We start from the raw sequence: 23,769 nt of genomic DNA, 5'->3' as shown, positions 1-23,769 counted from the left end.
TCATCTTATTCTCACCTTATGCAAGGCCTGCCCAAATTTAGTTCTAGTTTTGGCACAGGTTTTGAACTCACAAAATGAAATTTATGTTTATGCAAATTTTTTTTGTTGTTGTTATTTTTAGTAGCCTTCATTGCTGAATAATCAGATGGCCATGTATTACCCTCATTATGCATCTCTTTTCCCTAGCTTATGTCACTGGTCAGACCGAAGAAGCGAGTTTACCCCAACTTTCTTCCTGCCTCTGTTACATCTGCACGCTGCGCTTTGCTCCCCTGTATGCCTGTACCTTTTTAGGAAATAGTTAACTTTTAGCGTGCAGAGGACATCAGAGTTTTCCCTGCTGGCCTCTGGCCTGTTAAGTGATTGTTTTATGCTGCCTTTGCAGGTTGCTGGGGGTGGCAGCATGGTAAAATACGGCTTGCAGCTGAACAGAGAGGCCATTCCCTTTGTGCCGGTCCCTCTGCTTCAGGTGCTGATAGCATCGTTCAGTAATCTCATCTAGACCGCTCCAGTGAGAGTTGGAGTGTTTACTTGCATGATTATTTTCCGGTAGAAGAGCCAACCCAGCTTTCTCGTGGCAGAACATACCATTCCCATGTGGAATCAGAAAGTCCATGCGTTATTATGCAGTGACTCTCCATGGCTGACTCAGGAACTCCCCTGTAACAGATTATAGAGTGATTTACATCCAGCTTGTCTTTGCTGGGAGAACAGTGCAGGGCATTTAAAGTAGGAAATAAAAGCTTGGTAAATAGGAAGCTGCTGGATTCGTCTCTCCTTCTTGCCAGTTTTTTCTTTCTTTCATTTGCTGGGTGAAACAGAAGTGAAATGTGCCCATTTAATTCCCTGGGCTCAGTGTCGCTTTCTGTCTTCTCTGTTGGACACATTTTCTAATGGAGACAGTGCTGTCATTCTAAATTTTTCATTTTATTTGTTTCCTCTCTTATTTTATTTGACTGTCATGTGTGAGCTCAGAACAGCCTGCATTGCAACATCCTCCTGGATTCAATGCTGGGCCTTGGTATCGCTGGTTTAGACCCTGTGACCAAGTTTGTTACAAATGGGAGAAAATAATGAGGTGTTTTCAATGACTTCAAAATCCTGACTATCCTGTGGATATGTAGGATTTCTTTATTTTTAAAGCACCATGGAGACTGTTCAACAGTTGCTAAAATAACCATGCAATTACTTTAATGGCTAAAACAGATCCAAGCTTGGATTTTTACCGTGCGCATATATTGTACCAGTGAAACATGTAAGTATGGTTCTTTTTATAGGTTTTGAATACACTGAAGCCTCCTGATTTTACTCTTTCTGCCTGAAATGCACTGTTCACATAGCAGAGTATCTGCCGGTGCATCCGAGAGCTCACACTCATGATTCATCACCCTGTGGGTAAATGTTGATAGCTCTGGTCTCCGTACAAGTGGGTTAATTGCTTTGCCTTTTTCATCCGCTGATGCAGACTGTGCAGGCAGCTCCATGGCCAATGCCTCAGTCCTGCAGGTTTGCGTGCAGTGTACACTTCTGTGGTCCTGCACACTCTTGCTCAGGATTCTGGGGAGGGTTTGTCTTACCTTTCTGAGGAGCACAGCAGAGAGTTTCCAACCCAAGGAGCACAGGCTTGGAGTCACCTTCTTGGACTTTCCCGGCAGGACAGACTGTGTCCGGGGTATGATTGCATGGATAAACATACAAATACGTGGTTTAGCCAAGTTGGATTGAGCGGTAGCAGCAATGTGGACTTGAGCAAAGTGAAACAGTTCCTACACGGATTTGTGTGTTCATGTCCATGCTGGAGATATTCCCTTACACAACCTGTTTAAATTAGAGCAACTTGTCCCTGGCTGCTTGCAGGCAGCACTGCTTCCAAGAACCGATGCAGACCATAAGCAGTAATACCCTAGCATTCCTCCCTTATCTGGGGCAGACAAAATTTTTCCAACACTGCTTCGAAGGACTCTCCAATGATAGCCTATGGCCAGAAGAATCCATGCCAACCTTCTTGCTTTCGCCTATTTGTTTGTACTCTGCAGAGTCAAAATCAGAAGGTAATTCAATACATTTATGCATCTGTCCAGGGCTACTTGCCATTGTGGTAAGGAATGGTCACACTTATTGCTAAACTGAAATAAAGTGGCTTAACCTGACTTAAAGTGCAATGACCCTCTTGTAGGCATGAGATGCAATAACACTTGTCTTCCAGGTTCTTGAATCAAGCAATGCAGCTGTATGAAGCGACAGCAGTTGTGCCCATTAATTTTGCATTCTTCACCACCAGTGCCATCATTTCAGGTTTGTTCCTGGCCTTCTGCCTCTACAGAATGCTTTTCTAAACATCAGGTTTTCAAGAATTACTGCCTGTGAACAGGAACACAAACCAGTCATCTTTGTCTTCACAAAAAGTTCTTCCTAAGTGACAGGTGTTTAAGTTCTGAAAACTGAGCAAGTTCACAACTTTTGAAGCAAAATAAAAATAATCAAACGCTAGCATGTCCAGAATTGATATGTACGGTTTACTGTGCCTTGCTGGCTTTACTGGAAGTACCTGCATTTATCCTAGCCTCATCTTGACATCCAGTAAATGCGTTTACCATGCGCACATCAGCCTCTCCATATCCGAACTGGTAGAGTAATTTTAACAGCCTGGCAAACTACTCAAATGACAACCAGCTGTGTTTCAGAGTAGTTAGTGTATATTCTGTTTCAGAAGGTGGAATTCTAGGTTAAGTGAAGGAAATAAAATGACTCCAAAGACCTTTTAAGCATTTAACATTTTATTCTGGGTGAGAACTTTGAACTCAGCGTTGTTAAAGAGGGACTGCAAATCTTGGAAATGGTGCACAGCTTAAGAACATGAGCAGGGAGGACAACTAAGATGCTGTATCAGCAATGAGCCAAAATGATCATGTTGTTAGAACATTTATGACTCATTTTAACGCACACTGGGGGCTTTCCTGTCATTGCTGTGCAGGAGTTTCTCATGCGGAGCTGCTGTTAATGAGAAGGGGAGTTAGCTTTACGCACAAATTGCCTCAGCACCTGTGTTAGAAGAGACCTACACTTTGTGACTGAGAGGGGACTTATGCCAAAAAGGGGTTGCGTTCTTGTGACCATATGGGGAATTTGGCCTTGTGCCTCCTTAAAAGATCAAGTACCTATTCAGGAATGGCTTAATAGCTTTGAGACTGGATACATGTGCATTTGCACCAGGTTACCTAAACCAATGTAGGGCTTAGAAGAACAACCTCCGCTGAATCTTGCTGGGGTGCTCATAGAAGATACACCTCATCTCATGGTTCCCCCATCCCAAGTTACAGCCTTTGAAGCTACAGTCACACTTCAGCTGCACTGGTTTACACTCTGGTGTTTCTAAGCAAAACTATGCTCATCAGTGGTTTAAAGCTAATATACTTGGCTGTGAATTGGGGCAGCTGAGATCCAGACACACATCTGGTTCTGTCACCTCTGCTGCAGAGGTGCTAATTCCTGGAAGAGGGGTGACCAGAAAGAGCTAGTGATCCCCTCAGCCTATAAGATTTGGCAAACTTGGCTGCTTGGAGCCCTTAACTTGGTGCAAACATCAGGGACACAGCTAGTTATCGAAAACCTGTTCCCAATTGGAGTTAGGATGTCCACAAGGTCTGTTGGAGTGGCTTAACTAAATCCATGAAGAACCGGTTAGCTATATTGGTATGACTCTGCTTGTGAATAAGACCTTGAGTTTGACCTGCATAAAAACTGTTGCAGACAATGCAAAAAATACCTGCATCTGTGCAGTTACTAACACAGCACAGGCTCCAACCTGATAATACTAAATCTTCTCCAGTCCCACGCAGTATCTCGAGAAAGCCTAGATAATGGAATATGGGCACATAAAGTGAACCATCGCAATGTGTATTAATACCTTATTTGGGATTTTTTTTTGCTCTATTTGAGCAAGACACTGATCCTGACCCTCCCAGCTGTAATTCATATCACTTGGAAGCCAGTCAAGATCTACAATTCTTGTTTCTGTCACATTCCAGGGGTCATATTTTATCGGGAATTCCAAAGTGCAGCTTTGCTGAGCGTGTTCATGTTTCTGTTCGGGTAAGTGTATCGGCCTAAAATCTGCGCTAATGTTTGTACTGAAGCAGCATTGCCTTGTGGAATCCCTTCTTTTCTCAGTAAGAAGAAACCTGTCTTGTTATTAAAGTATTATGGAATAGCCATTATAGTAGGATAAAAAAACATTAAAGGAAAGATTGATGTCTCTGCTTTGGGAGTTTGGAGGCCTGGTTTTGAATCCAAATATGTAAAAATGTGAGACGCTTATGAACTACTAATCTCATGATGGAATGAAAAACCAGCAGCATATGTTCTTCCAGCAGGAAGGGGAAATCACTGCTCTCCAAAGATCATGTTATAGGGGGGTGCTTTTACAACTGCGAGAAATCTCCTCCCAAGTTACCTTCCACTTGCGTGTCTGGCTGGTCTTTGCTGCCATTAGGTGTGGGCAATCACCTGAGTTGCTAACCTACGAGGCAGTACTATAATAGCTCTCCCTTACCTTCCTGCACTGAGAAAGACACAGCACATCTGTGGAAAAGTTCAGAGCATGCTAAGAGGCTGTTAACAATAAATGTGTGAAGAAGGGCCTAGATGTTGTGAGAGCAGAAACCTTCTGCTGGCTACCAGCACCACAACAACTCTGGGGATGGGTGACAGCTACTTGATAATGGGTGTGAGATGGTTAAAAGCAATTCCCAGAACTGCTGGAGGTGTCTGGCCACAGAGCTGTCAAATAAATGGGGCTGGTAGCTACAGACGTCTTCGTGTTCTGCAGTCGGACCAGAGTAGGTGCACACAACTGCTATCTTGCTTGACTGCAGGAAAAGTGACAGAAAATGGAGATGAGCAAATTCAACCCATGTATTTGGCAGGCAGAATGAGTGGTTGTGTGTCCAACACACAGCGGATAGAAGATTTATCCAAGCATAGCAGTTTCTCATAGCTCCTGGCTTACTGCTCACCCCTGAGACACAAAGTCAAATGAGAAAAACAACAGAGATGTTGATTGTCTGCAGCTAGGCCGAGTTGTTCACGAAATTGCAAATGCTAGAGTGCTAGCTTAGATGCTCGGTGAAGATTTGCTCAGGGATTCAAATGTTGTGGTCTCACACTCACAGGCATTCCATTAGGTATATATTGCTGAAAGTGTAATTTTGCCGGCGGAACCTTTGGAACTCATAATAAAACTTCAGGAGGCAAAAACTAGACTGAAAGGGAGCCCAAGATGAATTTATAGAGCAGCCAGGAAGAAAAGGTTCTTTAAAAACTGAGCAGCTTAGGTTTGGAAGTCCTTGAAAAAGAAACATGGAAAGAAATTCTCATCTCATATGCCATGAACTGTTTCTAGTGATACTATACCACTGTTATTTTGCAGGTGTCTCCTATCTTTCCTTGGTGTATTTGTAATTGCAAGAAATAAAAAAGAGGAGCAGCTACAAATTCCTTTTATTGACTATGGACATATTCCTGGTAAGTAGGGGTTTTTTTCTGTGTCTCTGTTTAAAAATGGGATATCAGATAATGGGATGACCTAGGAGAGTTGAGTCACAAATGTGCTCTAGTCATGTTTAATAAATACACTGTTCCCTTATTTTCTATTCCTGTTCCCAACAGATTTTTCAAAGAATTTTTCAGAGTTTTTCCAAGCTATTGTTACAACCAATCAAATGAAAACAATGATTACTGGAGCAAAGAATGTTGAAATGATGGATTGGTGGGGGATTTGTTTTATTAAAATTCTTCACAGAGTTGTTGTTTTTCCCTTCTCTCACCCCATTTCCTTAGGACAAAAATTGACAGGCAAAATACAACCAGATTCTCACAGTTCACGCTATGGCACTTTGAATAATGAAGATGACTCGGTGGAAAGTCAAAGCTGAAAGAAGAAAGCACCTTACGTGCCAATTAACGGGAGGAACGCCACTGGAACAGGGATCAGCAGCACCTTTTTGTTGGACATATTCAAGCATATGTTGAACTCCATATGTTGATGAGTCGTAGTATTATTTAATCCTACTTAATTTATCCCATGGCTGCCCTAAATGTGTTCTGAAGATAAAGGAAGCTTTGAGAAAAACTAAATTAATGAAACTAAACATTCTCCTAGTATCAATGCCTCTTGGGGGCTATTTTTAGAGTCTTAATTGCCTTGAAATGCAAATAGGCACAGAACAGGATTATAAAAATTCCCCTTTGAAACCCCCCAGGTCTGTGTAGATGCTTAAAGACAAAAGTGGCAAATGAGGAGAAATTTCATAAGTGACTTCAAAGTATTCTGCTATATGTATAATACCCTTACAAATCTGATCCCTCCTGTTCAGGAGTCAAAACTGTGGGCATATATACAGTACACGCAAATATGTACACATAAATTATTTCATATTATGTGTAGAGGGAAAATCCTGATTATCTTCTACCATCAGATTAATTCTCTTATAGTCCAAGGAATTAAACACTTATGTGAGAAGGGGTAAGGAAGAGAGCATTTGCCATAAACATAGGCACATGCACACGGGCACACACATGTGATGCCCAGCCAAGGCAGAACTATGGAACCACACTTGACATTTTACATCTTCCCAGGAGAGTCTGGTCCACTGGGCTGGACTGGGCTGGGATATACTATCTGTTGGTATAGTCTAGCCTGAGTTTTAGCCTCTGTTTGCAGGAAAACAAGGTTTTAGTGAACAGAGTGCAAAGTTCTCCAGAAAAAATGGGGTAGCCAGGCTCCCTCCCTTGATGTGTCTTGAAAAAATACTCCTAAAAAAGAAAAGTAGGGCAACTCCTGTCTCCTTCCTAAACTGCTGGTAATCCTGGGTGAGGAAAAGCTGTAAAAAACAGGATCACGGAGAGTCATGGTAACAGTAGAAGTTTTGCTTCATTAAATGGTAGTGTCTCCCCATCTCGCCAGTGCTGATCTGAAGCACCAGCAGTGAATGGGAACTGTGGCAATACAGGCTCTGTGTTCAGGTCTGGGAGGTCTCGGTGTCCCTCAGTCCCAGCCTCGTGGCAAGAAAGTGCCTTCTGGGCATTCATCGTGGGTCCACTTACCCCTGCCTAGTAGCACCGTCTACCTCAGCTGGCACTGTGGGAGTCAGACACCTCCTCCGCAGAAACAAGTGGAAGTCCTCTAGAAAAGTGTTTGCATCTTGGACAAGATACTTCTTTTAGGTTTGAATTAGTCTGCAGTAATCAATAGGGGCCACAGGCTGTGCCTGGTTTTTTTCGGTGGGATATGAGGAAATGAAGTCTTTTTTTTCCCCCCCAAATAATTATTTCATTTTAAATGAAAATACCTATTTCATTTAGGTACAGCTGAAGATCCATAAGACAGATTCAAACCCTACAAAGCGCATACGGAGCTGCAGTTTTTCCTACGCAGCTACGTCCCGGAAGCCAGGGTGGGGGGTTCTGAAGTTGTTTTCCAACGTGGATCTTTTCCAGCTGGCACAGGACAAGGCTATGTGTCTGCACCTTACTTGTACCAGCTGCCAGGCTGTGGCCTTCCTTTCCCCTCTTACAGCTTGAGTTCAAGTTTCTAAAGCTTAAAATACAAAAAAAAGCTCACATTCTTTCTGTATGCTTTCTCCAGGGAAAAAGGGCATGCCTCTATCTCTCTTTTGCAAGTCAAATTTAAGCCACTTTCTAAGTCTCAAGTGAGAGTGTGTGCTGAAGATGGAATCAGGAGGCCTACAGTTTTTCAGTCTGTGACATAGGAAATAAATTGGGGGGAAGGATTTAGTTCTGTTTCTTTTTTAAATGTTTGGCCTTGGGCATCTTTCTGAAATCTGTTTCCATGATTCAGGAGGGCTGGAAGACACAGTAAAGGTTACCAGGTACAGGATTTTCTCTTTAAAGCAGGAAATCAAATGTAAAAATCTGTGGCAAAAGTTGTTATTTATTTTAAACTACTGTATTAATTCTCGAACAACACTTCTTTTCTTCCTGTGGGTTTATAAAAAAATTATAAGGGTTAAAATGTTTTCTGTTAACTTGAACGCAATTGAAATTAATTTGTGGAGCAAAACACTGGTGGGAATTATGTGCAATTAAAACTTGTGATTTGACATGATTTTTGAGATGTGAGCATGTTCCAACGAATTAATGTATTACAAGGTCAGAGAAACTCAGTGATGAGAATCCATTACTGCTCTGCCAAGAAAGGGACATGATTTGTTTCAAGAATCAGTTTCTAATCAACGTCATTTTCAGATTCTGCTTGCGATATTTGGGTTGCAAACACCACAGGCAAATGCCTGGTAAAAGAAAATCCTTTGCACTGCAATACAAAAAAGTCTCTGGAGCCCCTCTCTTTAATAATGAGTTATTTTCTTATGAAGTTTTTCCCGACATCAAAAACGTGGGCCAGATATAAGCTGCAAAACTTGCACCTGCAGACTGAACTTTCTTGAACAGATCCTCCATGGGATCTGAGGAAACCAAACCAGGGGAAGGCGTGGTGGGCAGGCGGCGGCTCACATTGTCCCCCAGGCTCCAGCTTGGGCTTTTTGACAGAGCAGAACCAGCAGGACTCGTTTAGTGCTTGTTCCACTGCTGGTCACGCTGCGGTGAGAGATGAAGTATTAACTGGCCATGGGCCTGGAAATGGGAGCTCTGGAATAGAGCGAGGCTGTTTAATTTTTGCCATAAAATATCAGGATGCATTTACCAAATGGGTTCAGCCAGTGAAAAAAAAAAAAAGAAGAATTTTGGGCTGGATTTGTATTTCTGCCCATGGTAAGGGCCTGGTGTTCACCTGGAGGGCTTATTGCCTGCTCCTTGCTACAGCCCAGCTTTTGGTGGCCTCATGTTTTGTGTGTAAGGGCACTGGTCACCTAAAACCAAAGGAGAGAGGACGGACATTACAGGGGCTTGAGCTTCTGTGCTTTGAAGCTGTGGTTTCACGCACCTGGTATGCTGCTTGCATGGTTCAGCGCTGCTATAAATCTCACCCGCTTTTTCCCGGCTGTGAGGTCCTGCGTGGCCTCTGGCTCTCCGAGAGCCAGTTCAGCTCCCTCGCCCCACAGAAACCATCTGCTTTCTTCTCCTTGCTGGGAGAAGAAGCCAAGCTGATGGGAACATTTGGTGGGAAGGAGGGGAAAAGGAGGAGAGGGAGTGCTCTTCTTTAGGGGGGAAGTATTATATTAGTTCTCTGCTTCTGAGGAGCTTCACCATACAATGAGCATCCTGCTAAGCTCACTCCTCACGTGTCACCATGTCCCAAATGCAGCAGTTATGAGCTTCTTGGTGCCACCACATCCCAAATGCAACAGTTATGAGCTTCTTGAAACACTTTTAAGTGTCTGACTCCTGAAGGAAAACCCTGAGCCAGACTCACTGGGCTGTGCATAACGAGCATCAAGTGGTTCCACATGGGGCTGATAGGCATCTTGTGGCACAAGGAGTGTCCTAAGGACAGCTAGAAGCCCAGACACAGGTTTGACTATACAACTTGTTCTAAGGACTGATTTTTTTCTTTCCATCGACTGTTTGCTATGAGGTGCATATACAATGCTGGAAGGATGGACAGGGACCAAAAGTCTTCTGAACTCCAAATGGTCTCCCCTTGTGATCTCTCCTTCCAAGCCACTTTATGCAGGACCGTTGGTTATTTGCAGAGAAAAATGTTGACTCTGATAACTCTGGCGTGCAGACGATTAGCCTGAGCTGTCTTTCAGTTTGCCCTTTTGTTACTGTCCTCTGAGGCTTGGCCTTTTTCTTGTTTAAATGTGTGTGTGTGTGTTCCTTTTGGAGAAATCAGCTGGACTGTGTTAGCAACTCGCCCAAAGGAGAGAGAGGCTAATTACCATAATTATTATTGGAGGGTCAAGCTGGAAGGTTGAGAGAACTGAGAGAATTGAGAGAATCTGAGACCACTTCAGGAGACAAAGACAGAGAAATGTTTAGTGCTCTGGATTCTCACGAGTTTGAGAAATCCTGTATTTGAAATGTTTCTGGGTTCTGGGATAGAATTAGGGACATCAGTGCACAAATAGCGATTCCATATATTTTTGTATGTAGTTTTAGCTTGGGGTTTTTGTTTTGTGGTTTTTTTACTGATTTGGGAGTGAAGGATGACTCTTCTCCGCCTAAAGCGGCAGAGAGGAAGTAAGAGAGTCATGACCACTTAGAAAGGATCATTGTCCTCTTGTCATCTGTTAAATCTGTTCAGAGCACGTGCAGCTGATCTGGCCCCTTAGGCTGCACATAAATGTGTTTTTGAAACATGCTGAACCAGTCTCTGGGGTCTGGGCCCCTTGAGCATCCTATCAATGCCTCTTTGGCGTGCACAGTCTCGTATGCAGAGCTCTCACCAGGTCCTCCCTGTGTGGAAATTAGACTGTGGTGGGTACACACCACAGGGTCACTATGATAAGAAAATACAGCATTGCCAGGGCATTTCCCTTGACCTGGGAAGTGTTTATAGGGTACCACCCTGCAAGGAAGTTGCACAAACCCACAGTCTTTGATTACGTTCCCTTTACTTTATGATTCTCACCAGAGTAAGCAAGGGCAATTTGGGGTATCCACAGAAGCAGAATTATTGGCACCTCAGGAACATCCAGGCACAACAGACGCACCCTAAATGAAGAGCTAGGCGGCTGCTGAGTAGGTTTGTTATTTAATCTGAATTCCAGTTTTTCAGTTAGGCCCCTAAAGTTTGTCCAAGCCTTTGAGGGAGAAAGTGCAGTTAATAGTATAAATCTGCAGTAGCATTTTGACTGCTGCTGGACACAGGCATCGATGCCAGGGGAATTTGTGTCAGTTCACAAGGTAATGATAAGGGGGATGCTCTTCAGCAGCAGAATCAGAAATGTATCATGGTGGCAGGAGTTTTGCATGCACACAGAGGAATGACTCCAGGGGACCACTCCAGTGTCCCCATCCCTGGAGGTATTTAAAAGATGGGTAGACGAGGTGCTTAGGGACATGGTTTAGTGGTGGGATGGCAGGGTTAGGTTAACAGTTGGACTTGATGATCTTAGAGGTCTTTTCCAACCTAAACAATTCTATGATTCTTTGATTCTATTCTATGATTCTAATACACAGTGGTCTCCTGGACTCCTTGTTGACAGCACCAACAAGGCGTTTGTTGACAGTTTTTGAAGTAGAGCTACTGTAAAGGAATGATTAAACAGGTGGTTCTGACACCGACTGTTTTACATGAAGTGAATGTATTGCTGTAGCCCATGGCACTAATACCTTAAACATGAAAAGTGGCCTGTGGCCATTGATGAAGGAGCCAATTTCTGTACTTTGCTAGATCACATTGGGAAAAATAGAAATGATTGATTCAAGCCTCCAGCACAAACATGCGCTTGCCAGCTCTCCAGTTGGAGATTTCCACTCTTGGAATAGGCATTGCCTTGCCTAGATGAAATCTTTGGAGTCTGCTGCCAGGTCTTTTGCCAGAATCATTAAACTGGTTGAAAGAACAGCACTGTCATTTGTCTTCTGTTTGATAGCTGGTGGGCATAAATCCAGAGCAGCATGAACACAAGATCAGGACTTTTCTCTCCATTTGAAAAAAAATTTAAATGTTTTTCTTGAGTTTCAATACCACGTGTACCAGGCCCAGAGCTTTATGCTGTCTAATGCTCTGTAATGCCCTCAGCCAAGAGTAAGAGAGAAAGCTTGCATGGCACAGAGGCTGCTAATTAAGCAGTTCTTACCTGTCACTAAAGGTTACTGCCGGTAACACATCATACGGCAATGGAGCACAACGAAGTACTGGAGCTTCTATTCATTTTTCCAAGAACAGCTGTTCTGTGTTTTACAAGGGAAAGGAGCTGGGGAATATGATTTACTATTACTAAGCATTGCAGTTACCCACGTGTTTATTTTTTTTTCCAGACAATATTTAACAGTTAACTAACAGGCACATCCTGACAATACTGACCAGATCCTGGGTGCGTGGATGCGCTGCAGGATTCGATGCAGCAACGGTGTCGATAACGGCAGGTTGCTCACATGAGAAGGCAGCTCGAGGTCATCTGGCCTGGCCTCCTGCGCAGCCCCGGCCAGGCAACCTCCTCCAAGCACTTCTGTGCCAACCCTTTGGCCCATCTACAGAAGAAGGCACCCCTACCAGTCAAAGCAGAGGATCCACCAACGCCATTAGTAATCTGTACTAGCAATGAGTCATTGTTTGCTTTTGAACTGTGCCTTATGTCTATTTTAACTTGTCTGGATTTAGCTTGCAGCTATTTGTCTTTTGCCAGTGATTTAAAGCACTCAGTAAGTCCCTCTAGTAAAATACAGTAAGATGACTTGGGCTTTTTGCTAAGCCAAGCAGACGGACCTTTTAAGTCCCTCACCATCGGACATTTCAGTCAGCCCTCAAATTGTCTTCTGTGGTTGTTTTCTGCTCTCTCTCTCCATTTTTCCAGCATCTGCAACTGGCCAAATACAGAGTAAAAATCAGATCCTAGCAGCACTGAAGAGCTAGCACAGAACTGGACCAGCCCCAGTGCTCCGTGATCGGGTGCCCGGCTTCCCCTCTTCCCACAGCTGCAGCCCTGTCACCTCTCCTGGGAGGTGCCTACGCTTTCTGCTTTGACACTGTAACTCAGCGGCGGTGGTGTTGCATGCCCAGAGATGCAGCAACCTCAACTGTTTTCAGCAATTTGACTTCTGACTCATTGCTGGTTTCGCTGACGGTCCAAAGAGTAGGTCCCCTGGCTCAGACACCCAGCACAGCAGGAGACCCCAAAACCCCCTGGCCCAGGGGCTGGCCCAAGACACAGTGGCACCTGGCAGTGGTAGTCGGCAACCTCACAGAGCTGCCCTTTCTCCAGAACCTGAAAGATTTGAGAGCTCAGCCTGGATCTGAGAGGAGAGTGACTCATTCAGTGACTGCTTAAGGTGCAGTAAGTAAATAGATGCTGGGAGGGGTGTCTGGAGGTGGGGACACCCTGCCCAGGTCAGTTAGTCTCTCCTCAAGGATGGCGATGGTGCACCAGAGAGAGGAGATGCTGATATTTGTCAGGTATGATAGAAAGGCTTCTGCTGCCTCTGCCTCTTGCCACTCGCAGCCTCACGGCCAGGATGTGTTTTGAAAGCAGCAGTTTGGGCATCTCCCCTCAGAGAGGACACAAGCACCTGCTAATGCTGAATGGGGCACCCAAACCCCAAAAAGCAGCGGGATGTGCATGCCAGCCCTGGCCTCTTTGGCTCATTCAGGTGATCAGCCATTTGCTTGGGCTGTGGATGTCCCCAGCCTGAGGTGCCCAAGGCTCCCCACAGGGTCCTGCTTCTGGGTGGACCCTGTGCTTCTGGTCCTGCTCCTTCTCCCTGCACAAGGGATGAGTCTCACCCAGGCTTTTTGGGGATCTAGGCTGTGAAATGCATTTGTGTTGGAGAGAATGTTGTGGTGCATTTACAGCCCAAGGTCCCTTGCTACACCACAGGCCAGGCACAGCTATTTTGCTGGTACCCTTGCACTGTGAATAGTTTGAATTCAGTGCTTTGAGGTGTTTGGGGTGTTTTTTTGTAGTAGTTACAAAAGAGCAGATCAGTAATGTCACCTCAATTAGCCTGAGGTAATCTGTGGTGGAACTTTTCATTTAAAAAAAAAAAAAAAGCTGCTTTTAATAGTGAAGACTTTGCAAATAAAAGGCCATGCTGGAGCACTTTGAATGTGATCACAGTGACTCACATTTTTAATGGCTTTTTTTTTTAAAGCTCAAAAATGGCTTTTTTCCAAACAAAGTCCTACAAGGCCTCATATAACAAACAAGGGTTACTGCTCTTTTCCACACATAATATGAAAAATATCCTTGAGCGGAGTGAGCTGCAGCCCATCTGCTGTAGCTTGGCCCGGCACACAGTGCAGCTCCCTGACCATTACGCATGGCTCTTGGTAAAGCAAACCACCTGCTTCCTGCACGAGGTCCCGCCTCGAGCCTCCCCAGCGCTTCTCTGAGGAGGAGACCCATCCAAACCGCTGACGGGGGATGACAGCCTTGGCATTCCCTTTCGCTGCATTTGTTCTTATGCCATTTGTTGTTCGCTCAAGTGCTCCGTGGACTTTCGTCTTCTTTTCCATCCAGACTAGAAAAAGGCCGGCTGCGCCAGAGATAGACTCTTACTTTCCTGTTTATCGCGCTCCCTAGCTCTCCAGCTGCAGTCAGCAAAGCCTTCATCTGGGAACTCAAAAGAGCACCCTTGAAAGGGAAGGAAAAGGAGAGAGAGCAGTCTTGGGGCAATTTTACCAGGGAGTGATCTGAACGTCAGCCCCCTCTTCCCTGATTCAGGGTCTGATGCTGCAGACGCTTAACTGAGCTGAGCGTTTCATGAATCCCACTGTGGTCAAACAAGTAGTCACGTGAATTCCAGAAGTATCCCGGATGTTTACTTCCCAGACACCTTACCTAGACACCAACAGCGCAGACAAATCATAGGTTTGCAAAGGCTGTGCTGAGTGAAAAATGGCATTTCCCCCAGCTGCTTGCCATCATGCTCCATGGCTCTGCCAGCTGAACGGGCCAAAGCCAACGCCATTACACATCCTTGCGTTGCCTTCACTGTCAATGAAGGGAGACCTCTGCTAACCTCACTGTCACTGCTATACTGGGAGGGTGCCCTGCAGCCCTGGGCCGAGGAGGTGGGGGTGGCTTCAAAGAACGCAGGGCTTTACAAAACAAATGGCTTTCTACGGCCTCAGCAAGTTCAGGGCACGCACTGTTCCAGGGTACCTCTTAGTGGTCCAAATGTGAATGTGAAGTTTAAAAGTCAGAGTTGAAATCCTTTCCCAGTCTGAACTGGAGATCACTAGCTATGCCTTCAGGAACTGGAAGAACTGGGCTTCGGGGGATGAGGACTTCTGCTCGGCCGTGACACAGAGGGTGCTGTGGTGGCACTTCATATGGCCATCAGGACAAGATGCTTCCTCCCTCTGACATTAAAAAGAAACAAAATTCAGTGCTATTTTGTTGCTAAGAAATAAACAGCTTTCACTACTTTTTTCTCTGAGGAAGTCAAACCATATTATGCTAAATCGGCTGATCGTAAATAACCACCAGCAGCACTCTGAGGTAAACGCCTTGTATGAAAAATTCCAGCTCAGATGGTAGAAATTTGGCAGAGTTGTACGATCAGCTCAAAATGGGATCTTACAGCAGAGGAATGAAGCAGTGCTGCCAGCTGTGCCCGAGACCGGGACATTCACCTTCTTGAAATACGGTTATTTGGAGGAAAAAGTGCTTGTGGATATGTCTGGTTAACTGGCTACTTGTGTGGCATAGATTAATATCTCACTGGTACCAGCCCTATCACGTGTTCGTTTGCATGCAACACGCTGTGCCACTCGCTGCTCAGGGTGCACCTTTTCCTTATTTCTTTCTTAGAGACTGAAGCTGTGCAACATGCAGTAAATATCATTAGAACTGGAAAAAATACTTATTTGCTATGCATAAATAAGTCTTCTAATGCAAAATAAAAACACAGTGTTAAATGTGTCATCTTTAACCATTGGCCAAAACAAAATCATAGCTTAAAAATGTATCATGTCTGTCTGGCCAAAACTCAAGCTTATCTTAATTTGTTTTGTCATGCTAAATGGTGGCTTTAAACACACCAAACCACAGGCAGACCTAGGCTGCAGTTGAGGCTGTATGAAACAGGGTAAAATGTGCAACACACACTGCCATAAAGCATTGGTTAAGAGGATCTCAATATCAACCTACAAGAATACAGTCATGCTAAAAAATTATAGGAACGGTCCTAACTCTATTCAGCCAATGTTGGTGCTCATAGATTGCAGAAGCCACAACAGATACCAGAGCCCCTGTGCTTTCCTTCAGCTGCTTAATAACTAACAACCAAACTGCTGGAGTGAGCTGGGGGTTACTGGGAGGCATCCAGACCTTTGCCTTGAGCCGGCGCTTACAACAGACTGTGCCCCAGCATAGGTAAGAGACGATCCTGAACTCCTGTGTGCTCGTGGGAATGGCAATGGTTTGGTTCCTTTTTTCAAAGAATCGAATTCAGGTGAAGTAGGTTTAGCCCTAAAATCTGCCCCCCTCCTTTCTGGAGCAGCTACTCCTGTTGACATTTCCCCATTCCCTCCATTTGCCTTCACAGCAGGACTTTGGGGTATTTCTATGTTCCCTGTGATGGAAGAGGCACCAGAGCTGTCAGTAATCAGGTCACTGGTTTGACTCCTCTGCACTCATTTGTGTTTGGCATCTTCTGCTTAGAGTCTTGTCCTGAATCCTTTTGAGTCAGCTCCATATGCAGAGTTTGTTGGGTGCACAGTGGCATCTGGGTAGGGCCCCTGGGCGTGACTGCAGTGCAAATAATTCTCTAAGATAAAAGGCAGCATGAACGCAAGAATAAATATGCTTCCATGTGCCTTAAAAATGTGTCTGGAATTACAAAGTTTCCAACAAGCTCTGGTAGAAGTAAGCTCTGGGACAAGCCTCCAACAAGCTTTAGAGTAGAAACAGTGGGAGCAAGAAACCTAACTAGTCTCAAGATGGAGCCTGCAAAACATACACCCTGTTTGTCTGCAATGGCACAGGAGCCTCTGATGTGGAGGTCTCTCCCCATCTTATGCTCCACAGCCTGATGTAGCTGTTACATTCAGTCTTGGCTTCTTTCCGTTGTAAAGCTGCAACGTGAACTTCTGTGCGCAGCAGAAAGCACCTCCCTTCTGTATAGCAGAGCTGTGAGGAAGGGAAAAGACTTGCATTTAAGCCGAGGCTATGCAGTTGCTGAGATATTCCAGGAGCAATGTTTATACTGGAAAAGCCAACCCAGCCTCCTGAAACAGTGGTAGTAAGGGCTTCGGCAGCATCTGAGGTGGTGTCCAGGAGACAAAAGCAGTGGAGCAAAATAACATAAAACTGCTGGGTTTTATTACTAGCACTGCAGCATCTAGTATGCTTCATTCATGAGTATTAAGCACCTGGTGGAAGATGGAAGCCTGATGCATCCATCTGTCATTGACTCCAAAGAGTACAGACAACGCATGAGGCAGATATTTTGTGTCTTCCCAAATAAATAAAATAGTGGACACACTTCTCCAAAGCAGTGTTTTGCCATGCTTTTTAATCCAAAGATCCTCGAACACTTTGGAGGACTAAGCTGCAGGCTGCTTGAGCTGTCTTAATGCAGTGGTCTTCATGAATAATCAACTAAAAATTAGTCCACCCTTTGAAAGTTGTGACAAGATGGGTCTGTGGGTTTGGGCAGTTTTGGGGTGGGGGAGATAGTGGGGAGAGCTGCTTTGGTTTTGAGTGATCTCACAAACCGTACTCTGAAGTCTTTCAGACCACAAGTGGTCCCCAGAGCGCAGGTTGAGAAATACTGTCCCAGGGACACAGTAAGATCTGAGAGCAAAACGGCATTGTTCCCTAAAGCCGCCGAGTTCATGAGGGATTGCTCGGAGAGCGGGGGGTGGTTAGACCTCTCCGTTGCTATTCACAGCTCTAACTTACCACGACATAGAAAACCATGCTCTAATTGTTGTCATAGAGAAGAAAATGTTTAAACCCCGACACAAATGTAACCCATGCTGTTCTTCTGCAAGCATGTGTGGAAAGCCTGAGATGTAAGATCTCCTGGGTATTCCCATGAGCTACAGCATAAAATCAGCAGATACGTTCAACACCTTGTACACTCTAGCTGATGTCAGTGATGATCAAACCGTGCAAGAACTGAGAGGGAGTATAGACTTTAAGGAAAGTTGCATCAGTAGTCACCACTGGAAGAGCATCCCAAGGAAGGAAGGTTGGTGGGTGCTAGAAGATACAGAGGGTAAATGTACGGACCCCTGAAAAGAGCCAGGTTTCCTAATGGGCTGCTTTCATTTTCTGGGTTGAGAAGTAGCCTTTTAAGAGTCTGGAAACATCTTCTCAGTGAATGAGAGGTACCTCAGAAATGAGACATAAAAGGATAGTCTGAGTAGAATCAGTACTCCTTCCCAGTCAAATTTCCTTTTGAATAGTAATAAGATGTAAATATTGATGAGTCTACTTTCGGTACTCTCGCTTTTCTGTTCCTTTTGAGGAGCACTTAAGAAAGATACCTCTTTTCCCTTTGTCACTAGGAAAGCAATAAAGTTACAGTCATCTGAAAAATACTGGCATTAGCCCTGGAAAGGGATAATGCAGAAGTAAGTCAAAGAAAAAAAAAAAAAAGAAAATCAAATTTTTGTTATAGTCTGTTTAAGATAACTGAATTCCTCTAAGTGAGTAGCACATTTATCATCATGAATGTCAAAATTGCCAAAGGTAACCTTCATTAATTCTCTTAAAAAGTCAACAATCAACACCCACATGGTTCAGAGTCTGCACAGCAAAACCAATAATAAAACCAGTAGGTGTAATAATCGCTGCTGTTCTCTCTCCCCATCGCTTGCTTCCTTTATATAACAGCGTGTGCATGTGTGTGTGTCTGTGTGTGTGTAGAACAGACATAAATCTAGCAAAGAGCAGGACTTGCTTGTCTCTGCACTTATCAATGATCGGTGACTCAAAAATATATCATTCTGAAAAATAAAAAAGTCTTCCCTCTCCCATATCCTCCCCCTACGGGAAGAGCTTTCTTTTTCCTGCCCAAATCATCACTTAAAACATTTTAGGAGTACAACATGACCAAACCTAAACATTTGCATTTGGAGCAAGTGGTTTCCAGCAGGTTTGGGTGGTCAGCTGTGGAGATCATTTGGCTTCTATGAAGTTATTTGCAAAGAAGAAAAACGCGTTGTTATAAATTATTTCATTTTTTTTCAAAGATTACTTTCTTGATAATGTTATACAATAAAACCCTAATAGTTGGTTTATAGGCCAGCTCCACAAAACAGACCAAGTACACAAGAGAAACAGTGAACAACTTGGCCTGGCCAAGGAAAGCTTTCCTAAGATAATTAGAAACACTTCATGCCTGCACTGTGAGAAGGAAGACAGCTTTCAAAATGTTTATCTTCGAGCTAAAATACAGGTCCCAAGCCTGAGTTTGAAAAGCAGCTGAAAAATAGTTGGCCCTGGTAAGGAACTGAGGGTAGGTGGGCCAGGCTGCGAGCACCACACAGGTGGGACCGGGGCCAGCAGGTCAGCTGGGATGGTCCCAGGAGGAGGTGGGCAGGGACCTCCTGCCTCCCACTTCTCTTCAGCTTCACATCTCGGAGAGGCACGTTCCCCTGGTCTCAGAGGCACATCCTCTGCCAGCTGTCTCACAGTCCCTCCTCAGATCAGGCTTCCCATTAACCCACCCCAGCACCATTAGCCTCTCAGTTTGTTCCTCCCTTTTGGTCCCTCCATCCTTCGGCACCATGCGGCACCACTGCACAGCTCCTCTGCCTCTCCTGCATCTTCTGCAGACCACCCCACTGTCAGGATTCCCAAAATACCCCTTTTTTGCCAACGTGTCCTTCTCCTGTTGCATCTCTTCATGTTGGCTTCATGTTAGTTATTTAGGCAATGGTTTATATGAAAACCTAGGGTGAGAACAGAGGTCAACACAGCAAAAAGGCTTTGGTTGTAACCTCATTTCAGTCCCTAGCTTTAGGAAACTGCTGCCTCCTGGTTCCAGGTTTCCTGGTGTCGCAGCTGCCTGCAACTCAGTGGGATTTTTTTTATTTTTGAACACTTCCTTCACAAGAAGAAAGGAAGCAAGGTTCAGCCATTACCCCATGAGCGGGAAGTGAAGAAAAAAACCCTCTCCTCATGATAAAAATATACTCAGCCCTTTTCCCTGCCTTCCCCCACACTCCAAGCAAAACTTCAAAGCAAAAGGTCATGATGTTTGCTATGGAAATAGATTTGTGGAGTGCAGCACAGGGCCAGGACCAGGAGGAAATTTTTGGTGTTGACTTGATAGAAGGATTTGGAAATCACCTAATGAGCACCTGGGGTAGGGTGTCACTGTCTCTCTCACTCATTAAACCTGCACCTGGTGCATTTCTGTGGAGCGAACAGCCACGTGCAGGACTGCTGTCTCCAGAAGTAGATGGCCTGAGGAAGTCACGGGTCTGGAGAGGACAAACTCCATACCCAGGGTGAGCCCTTGCAGATCACAAAATTGTACAGTAGTGCTCTGCCCTGTAAGCCTCAGCCTGGCATGTTTGGCCATCCGTTGGCTGTGGATGAGAGCTTCATCGAAGCTTGTGAGCTCCTGCTCACCGTGTAAGTCCTTCTGCTAGTGCTGCCTGCAGATGCCGTTGGGCTACAAAAAATGCAGTGCACTCCGAAAATGCAAACCAGTTGGACATCTAACTAGAGCCTATGGTCACAGTGGAACTATAGTTTTGAAGACCCATTTCTCTGAGAACTAGGCAAAAAATAGAGCCCAATGAACAACAGAAGGATACAGTAAATGCTGTCCTTCTCTTCAGAGAAACCTGCACAGAAGAGTGACATCTTTGGACAGGGATCATCTCTTAAATATGTCTCTTACCTTCTTTTGACTGAGTGGCATCTTTTCTTAGTAAATACCTGATCTGTCCTCACTGCAGTTTGTGCTACTAAATGGCTTTGTTGAGCCAGGAGATGGCATAGAGGCACAGAAACCCTGATCTCTTGCTGAGCCTCTGAGACATCACATCAGCTGTATCAGGAATAGCACATAGCATCCAAGGAGAAAAGATTAGAACACCATACTTGTGAAAGAAATTCTCGAGAAAAAGTTTCAGACCCAGCAGGAAGAGTTTCTGAGGCTGAGAACCACATGTTGGATAACCTCCAACACGGAAGGGCTACTAAACGTGCAAAAGATGCGCAACATCAGGTAACCCTAGTGATGCATCCAGATCATTATCCCATCTCCAGCCACAACCAGGTGGTGCCAGAGCAAAGGGCAGGAACACCTGTATCTGGTAATGGCACATCAGGTGAAAGTGTTGATGGTCTCCTCATCAAGAGTCAAGGCTTCTAGGGACACATTCTTCTAGGATAAATGCAGAGTTGCCTCACTGAAACAAAAAAGGGGGGAGGATGTGCCACCAAATTGTAAGGGTAAACACCAGGGCAATGTTTCCATGTCCTTACTGCTGACAAGTTAATATTCCATTAAAGCCAGTTTTAAGCCCTGGACACATGAGTAACCTCGGACACATCTGAAGTTAAGAGGCTGTTTGTCGCGTGATTAGAGCTAAGGCTTAGGCAGATTCGTTACAGCTACAGCAGTTCTGCGGTGCTTACTTGCACAGACAGAGCAAAACACAAATACGAAGCTGCTAATTTCAGCAGTATGTCAGAGGTCTGTAGCAATATGGGAAAGGGCCAAAAGGGATGGTGGCAAATAGTGGGGAAAAGGTCATGAGAAAAAAAAAAAAAATGAGGGAAGTAAATTGTATTAGCAGAGAAACAGGGCATGACCCCACCGTTTGGCAAAGTTACAGAAATGTTAACCTTTGGAAATGCTATTAGTTCACTGCTGTTGGAAAGTTGGCTGGGAAGGCAACACTCAGGACTGACTCAGTTCTAGGGTTTCTGCTGTGCTAAGCACAGTAACACATGAACACACCTCCCCTCTCGGAGGCACGCTCGTAAGGAACAGTCACTAAATAGCGTGTTATTCCTAATATTTTGCTACCCTAGGCAACCAACCACCGGCTCTGCTCGGCATGACACAGCCTGGAAGAACTAGATAGTCTAGAATCAATTTGCTACTCCAGTTGACTTTGATTTTATGATCTTAACACTTGTCATTTTGGGAAGGAACAAAATATTCACTGTTCCCAGGGTATGTAATGCTACTGGGAAGCCATAAATTTTAATTCAGCACTTTATTTCCCTCGTGAAGAGATGTTGTTCATATGTGCTGTCACAGTTGGGGGTTCCTCTTTTTTTTTCCTGTTGGTTGCTTGTCCCTTCATTAAGTTGGAACACACTCAGGAGCACAACAGCTTTTGTTTCTGTCAGTGATGGATGTTATAGTGAGAGTTTTGGTCTGGTTTCCTTGGCCCAGGAATTGGTTCGCATGAGTTTTTCTGCTGGATGCTCCTTCTCCAAGCTCTGCCAGTCACTATTTTTCTTCCTTGAATCCGGCTTCAATTTGAAGGGGCAGGAAATAGAGATTGATGTTTTTATTCTTTAGAGGAAAGGAATCAATTCAGAGTGCATGCTGGTGCCCAAAAGAGACTTAAGGAAGAGAAGTGCCCTGCAATATTTGTATTTTTTATTTAAATTAATACTTTAATTTATTGGAAAACCATACTCCTATAGATATACTGTATGATATGTATATGTAAGATATATTGCTTCATATTTGGGAAAAATATACCTGGGTGTCTAAAGGCTCAGAGAAAATATCTGCTTTTCATTCTTCCCCCTTGTATTTTCCACTTGAAAAAATTTTACCATGACAAAACCTGAAGGTCCAGTTAATTGAAGGGTGCCCACTGCAGCCTGTGAAAGAAGGCAGGTGATATCCTAAAGGAAAGAAATTTGAATGATCGCATTCAAAGTTCACAGGCGCAATCTTTTAAGGGTTTTCTATAATTTTATGTCATGGGATAAAAGTATATCCTGCCTGTGAGGTTAGAAACCCCATTTAGCTCCTGTTTGAGAAGGAGACTCAGACTTCAGTCAGGAGGTTGGCTGAAGTTTTCGTATTTTTCAATACTCAGTGGTCTTAACATTTTAAGGACTAAAAAAGGAGGAAATGGATACTGCAACTTGTATGTTTTGCTCCAAGTCTAGGTCCCCATAGACTAATTTATATTCTTGAAAATATGCAAATTAATTTTACTAATGGATCTGGATCAGAATAAATTTTTAATGGTCATCAATTTAGTGACCTTGAAGATAGAAGAGGTCACCTCTCCTGCTTCTTAATAAGCTCTGAAGTCTAGCTGACATGTGGAGTTTGCTCTTTTCAATGGTGAAAAGGAAGTTAGTATTTTTGGTAGAGTTTTTTGTTCCGATCCCTGAAGACCACATGAAACCTGGCTACTGTCCTGGGACTTGTAGTTCAAGTTATTGTCTTTATAGTCCCTGGAGTTAACCTAATAGCCTGGGATCTTGTCTGTAGAAAACATTTGGAGAAAAATTAATTTATGTTGTATTTCCTGCATATTTTTGATAGCTGCTTGGCCAGACTAACAGTATCCCTCCTTGTACTGTGGGACAGTAATCCTTCAGCTTTTGACAGCCTTTTACAGAAGGAAATCTGAATAAAAAGTACACAGTATTTCAAAATGAAGGCCAAGACTTACTCAGAGTAGGACTAAAGTGGAATTTAAAACACAGATACAGCACAAACATGGCCTTTCCCTCTTCCATGGTTTCTACTACACTTCAACAGGAAAGTTGTCAAAAAATAAACCATTCGACATCAAACGGCGAGGGCATCGAGTATGAACTCATGGGAGGAACTCAGCAGAGGACCTTGTGGAAAGATTTGATGAGAACTAGAGTGGAGGTTGCAGATCCAACCTCCCCACAGGGCTGAGGTTCCCTTTGGGGTGCTGCCCAGCCACATGCTGCTGGTTTTAAATACTTAGCTCTTAAAACCCATGCATTTTAACTACTGAAAGAGACCTATTACTTGAGACACATGCTAACGCTGTGGACTTGTATCTAACTCCTTATTTGATGTGTTTTAATGTACACATTAAGGTGTATATGCTATAATATGTATGCTGTAGAAAATAACCCCAAGGCTACAGCATTACAAATAAAAAAACTAAAGTGCTCTAAAATCGTAAGGCATTAAACAGGAAAAAAAAACCAAAACAGGAAATGGATGAGTGCTACTATTAACATAGGA

At 44.1% G+C, this 23,769-nt stretch overlaps 1 protein-coding gene across 1 annotated transcript in view; it reads left to right on the top strand.

Moving 5' to 3' along the window:
* The window catches only part of NIPAL2 (NIPA like domain containing 2), a 50,883-nt gene extending 44,950 nt beyond the window's left edge, over positions 1–5,933 (top strand). Inside the window, exons 8-11 of the mRNA XM_035893908.1 lie at positions 2,207–2,295; positions 4,029–4,092; positions 5,429–5,523; positions 5,839–5,933. Of these exons, the coding sequence (XP_035749801.1) occupies positions 2,207–2,295; positions 4,029–4,092; positions 5,429–5,523; positions 5,839–5,933 (343 nt within the window). The remainder of the gene's footprint in view (positions 1–2,206; positions 2,296–4,028; positions 4,093–5,428; positions 5,524–5,838) is intronic.
* Positions 5,934–23,769: the final 17,836 nt, after the last annotated feature.

Source organism: Egretta garzetta, unplaced genomic scaffold (genome assembly GCF_000687185.1).
Source record: "Egretta garzetta isolate BGI_Z169 unplaced genomic scaffold, ASM68718v1 scaffold154, whole genome shotgun sequence".
NCBI classification, from domain to species: domain Eukaryota; kingdom Metazoa; phylum Chordata; class Aves; order Pelecaniformes; family Ardeidae; genus Egretta; species Egretta garzetta.
Note: the sequence above shows the minus strand (reverse complement) of the source record. Positions and strands in the feature narration are given on the sequence as shown.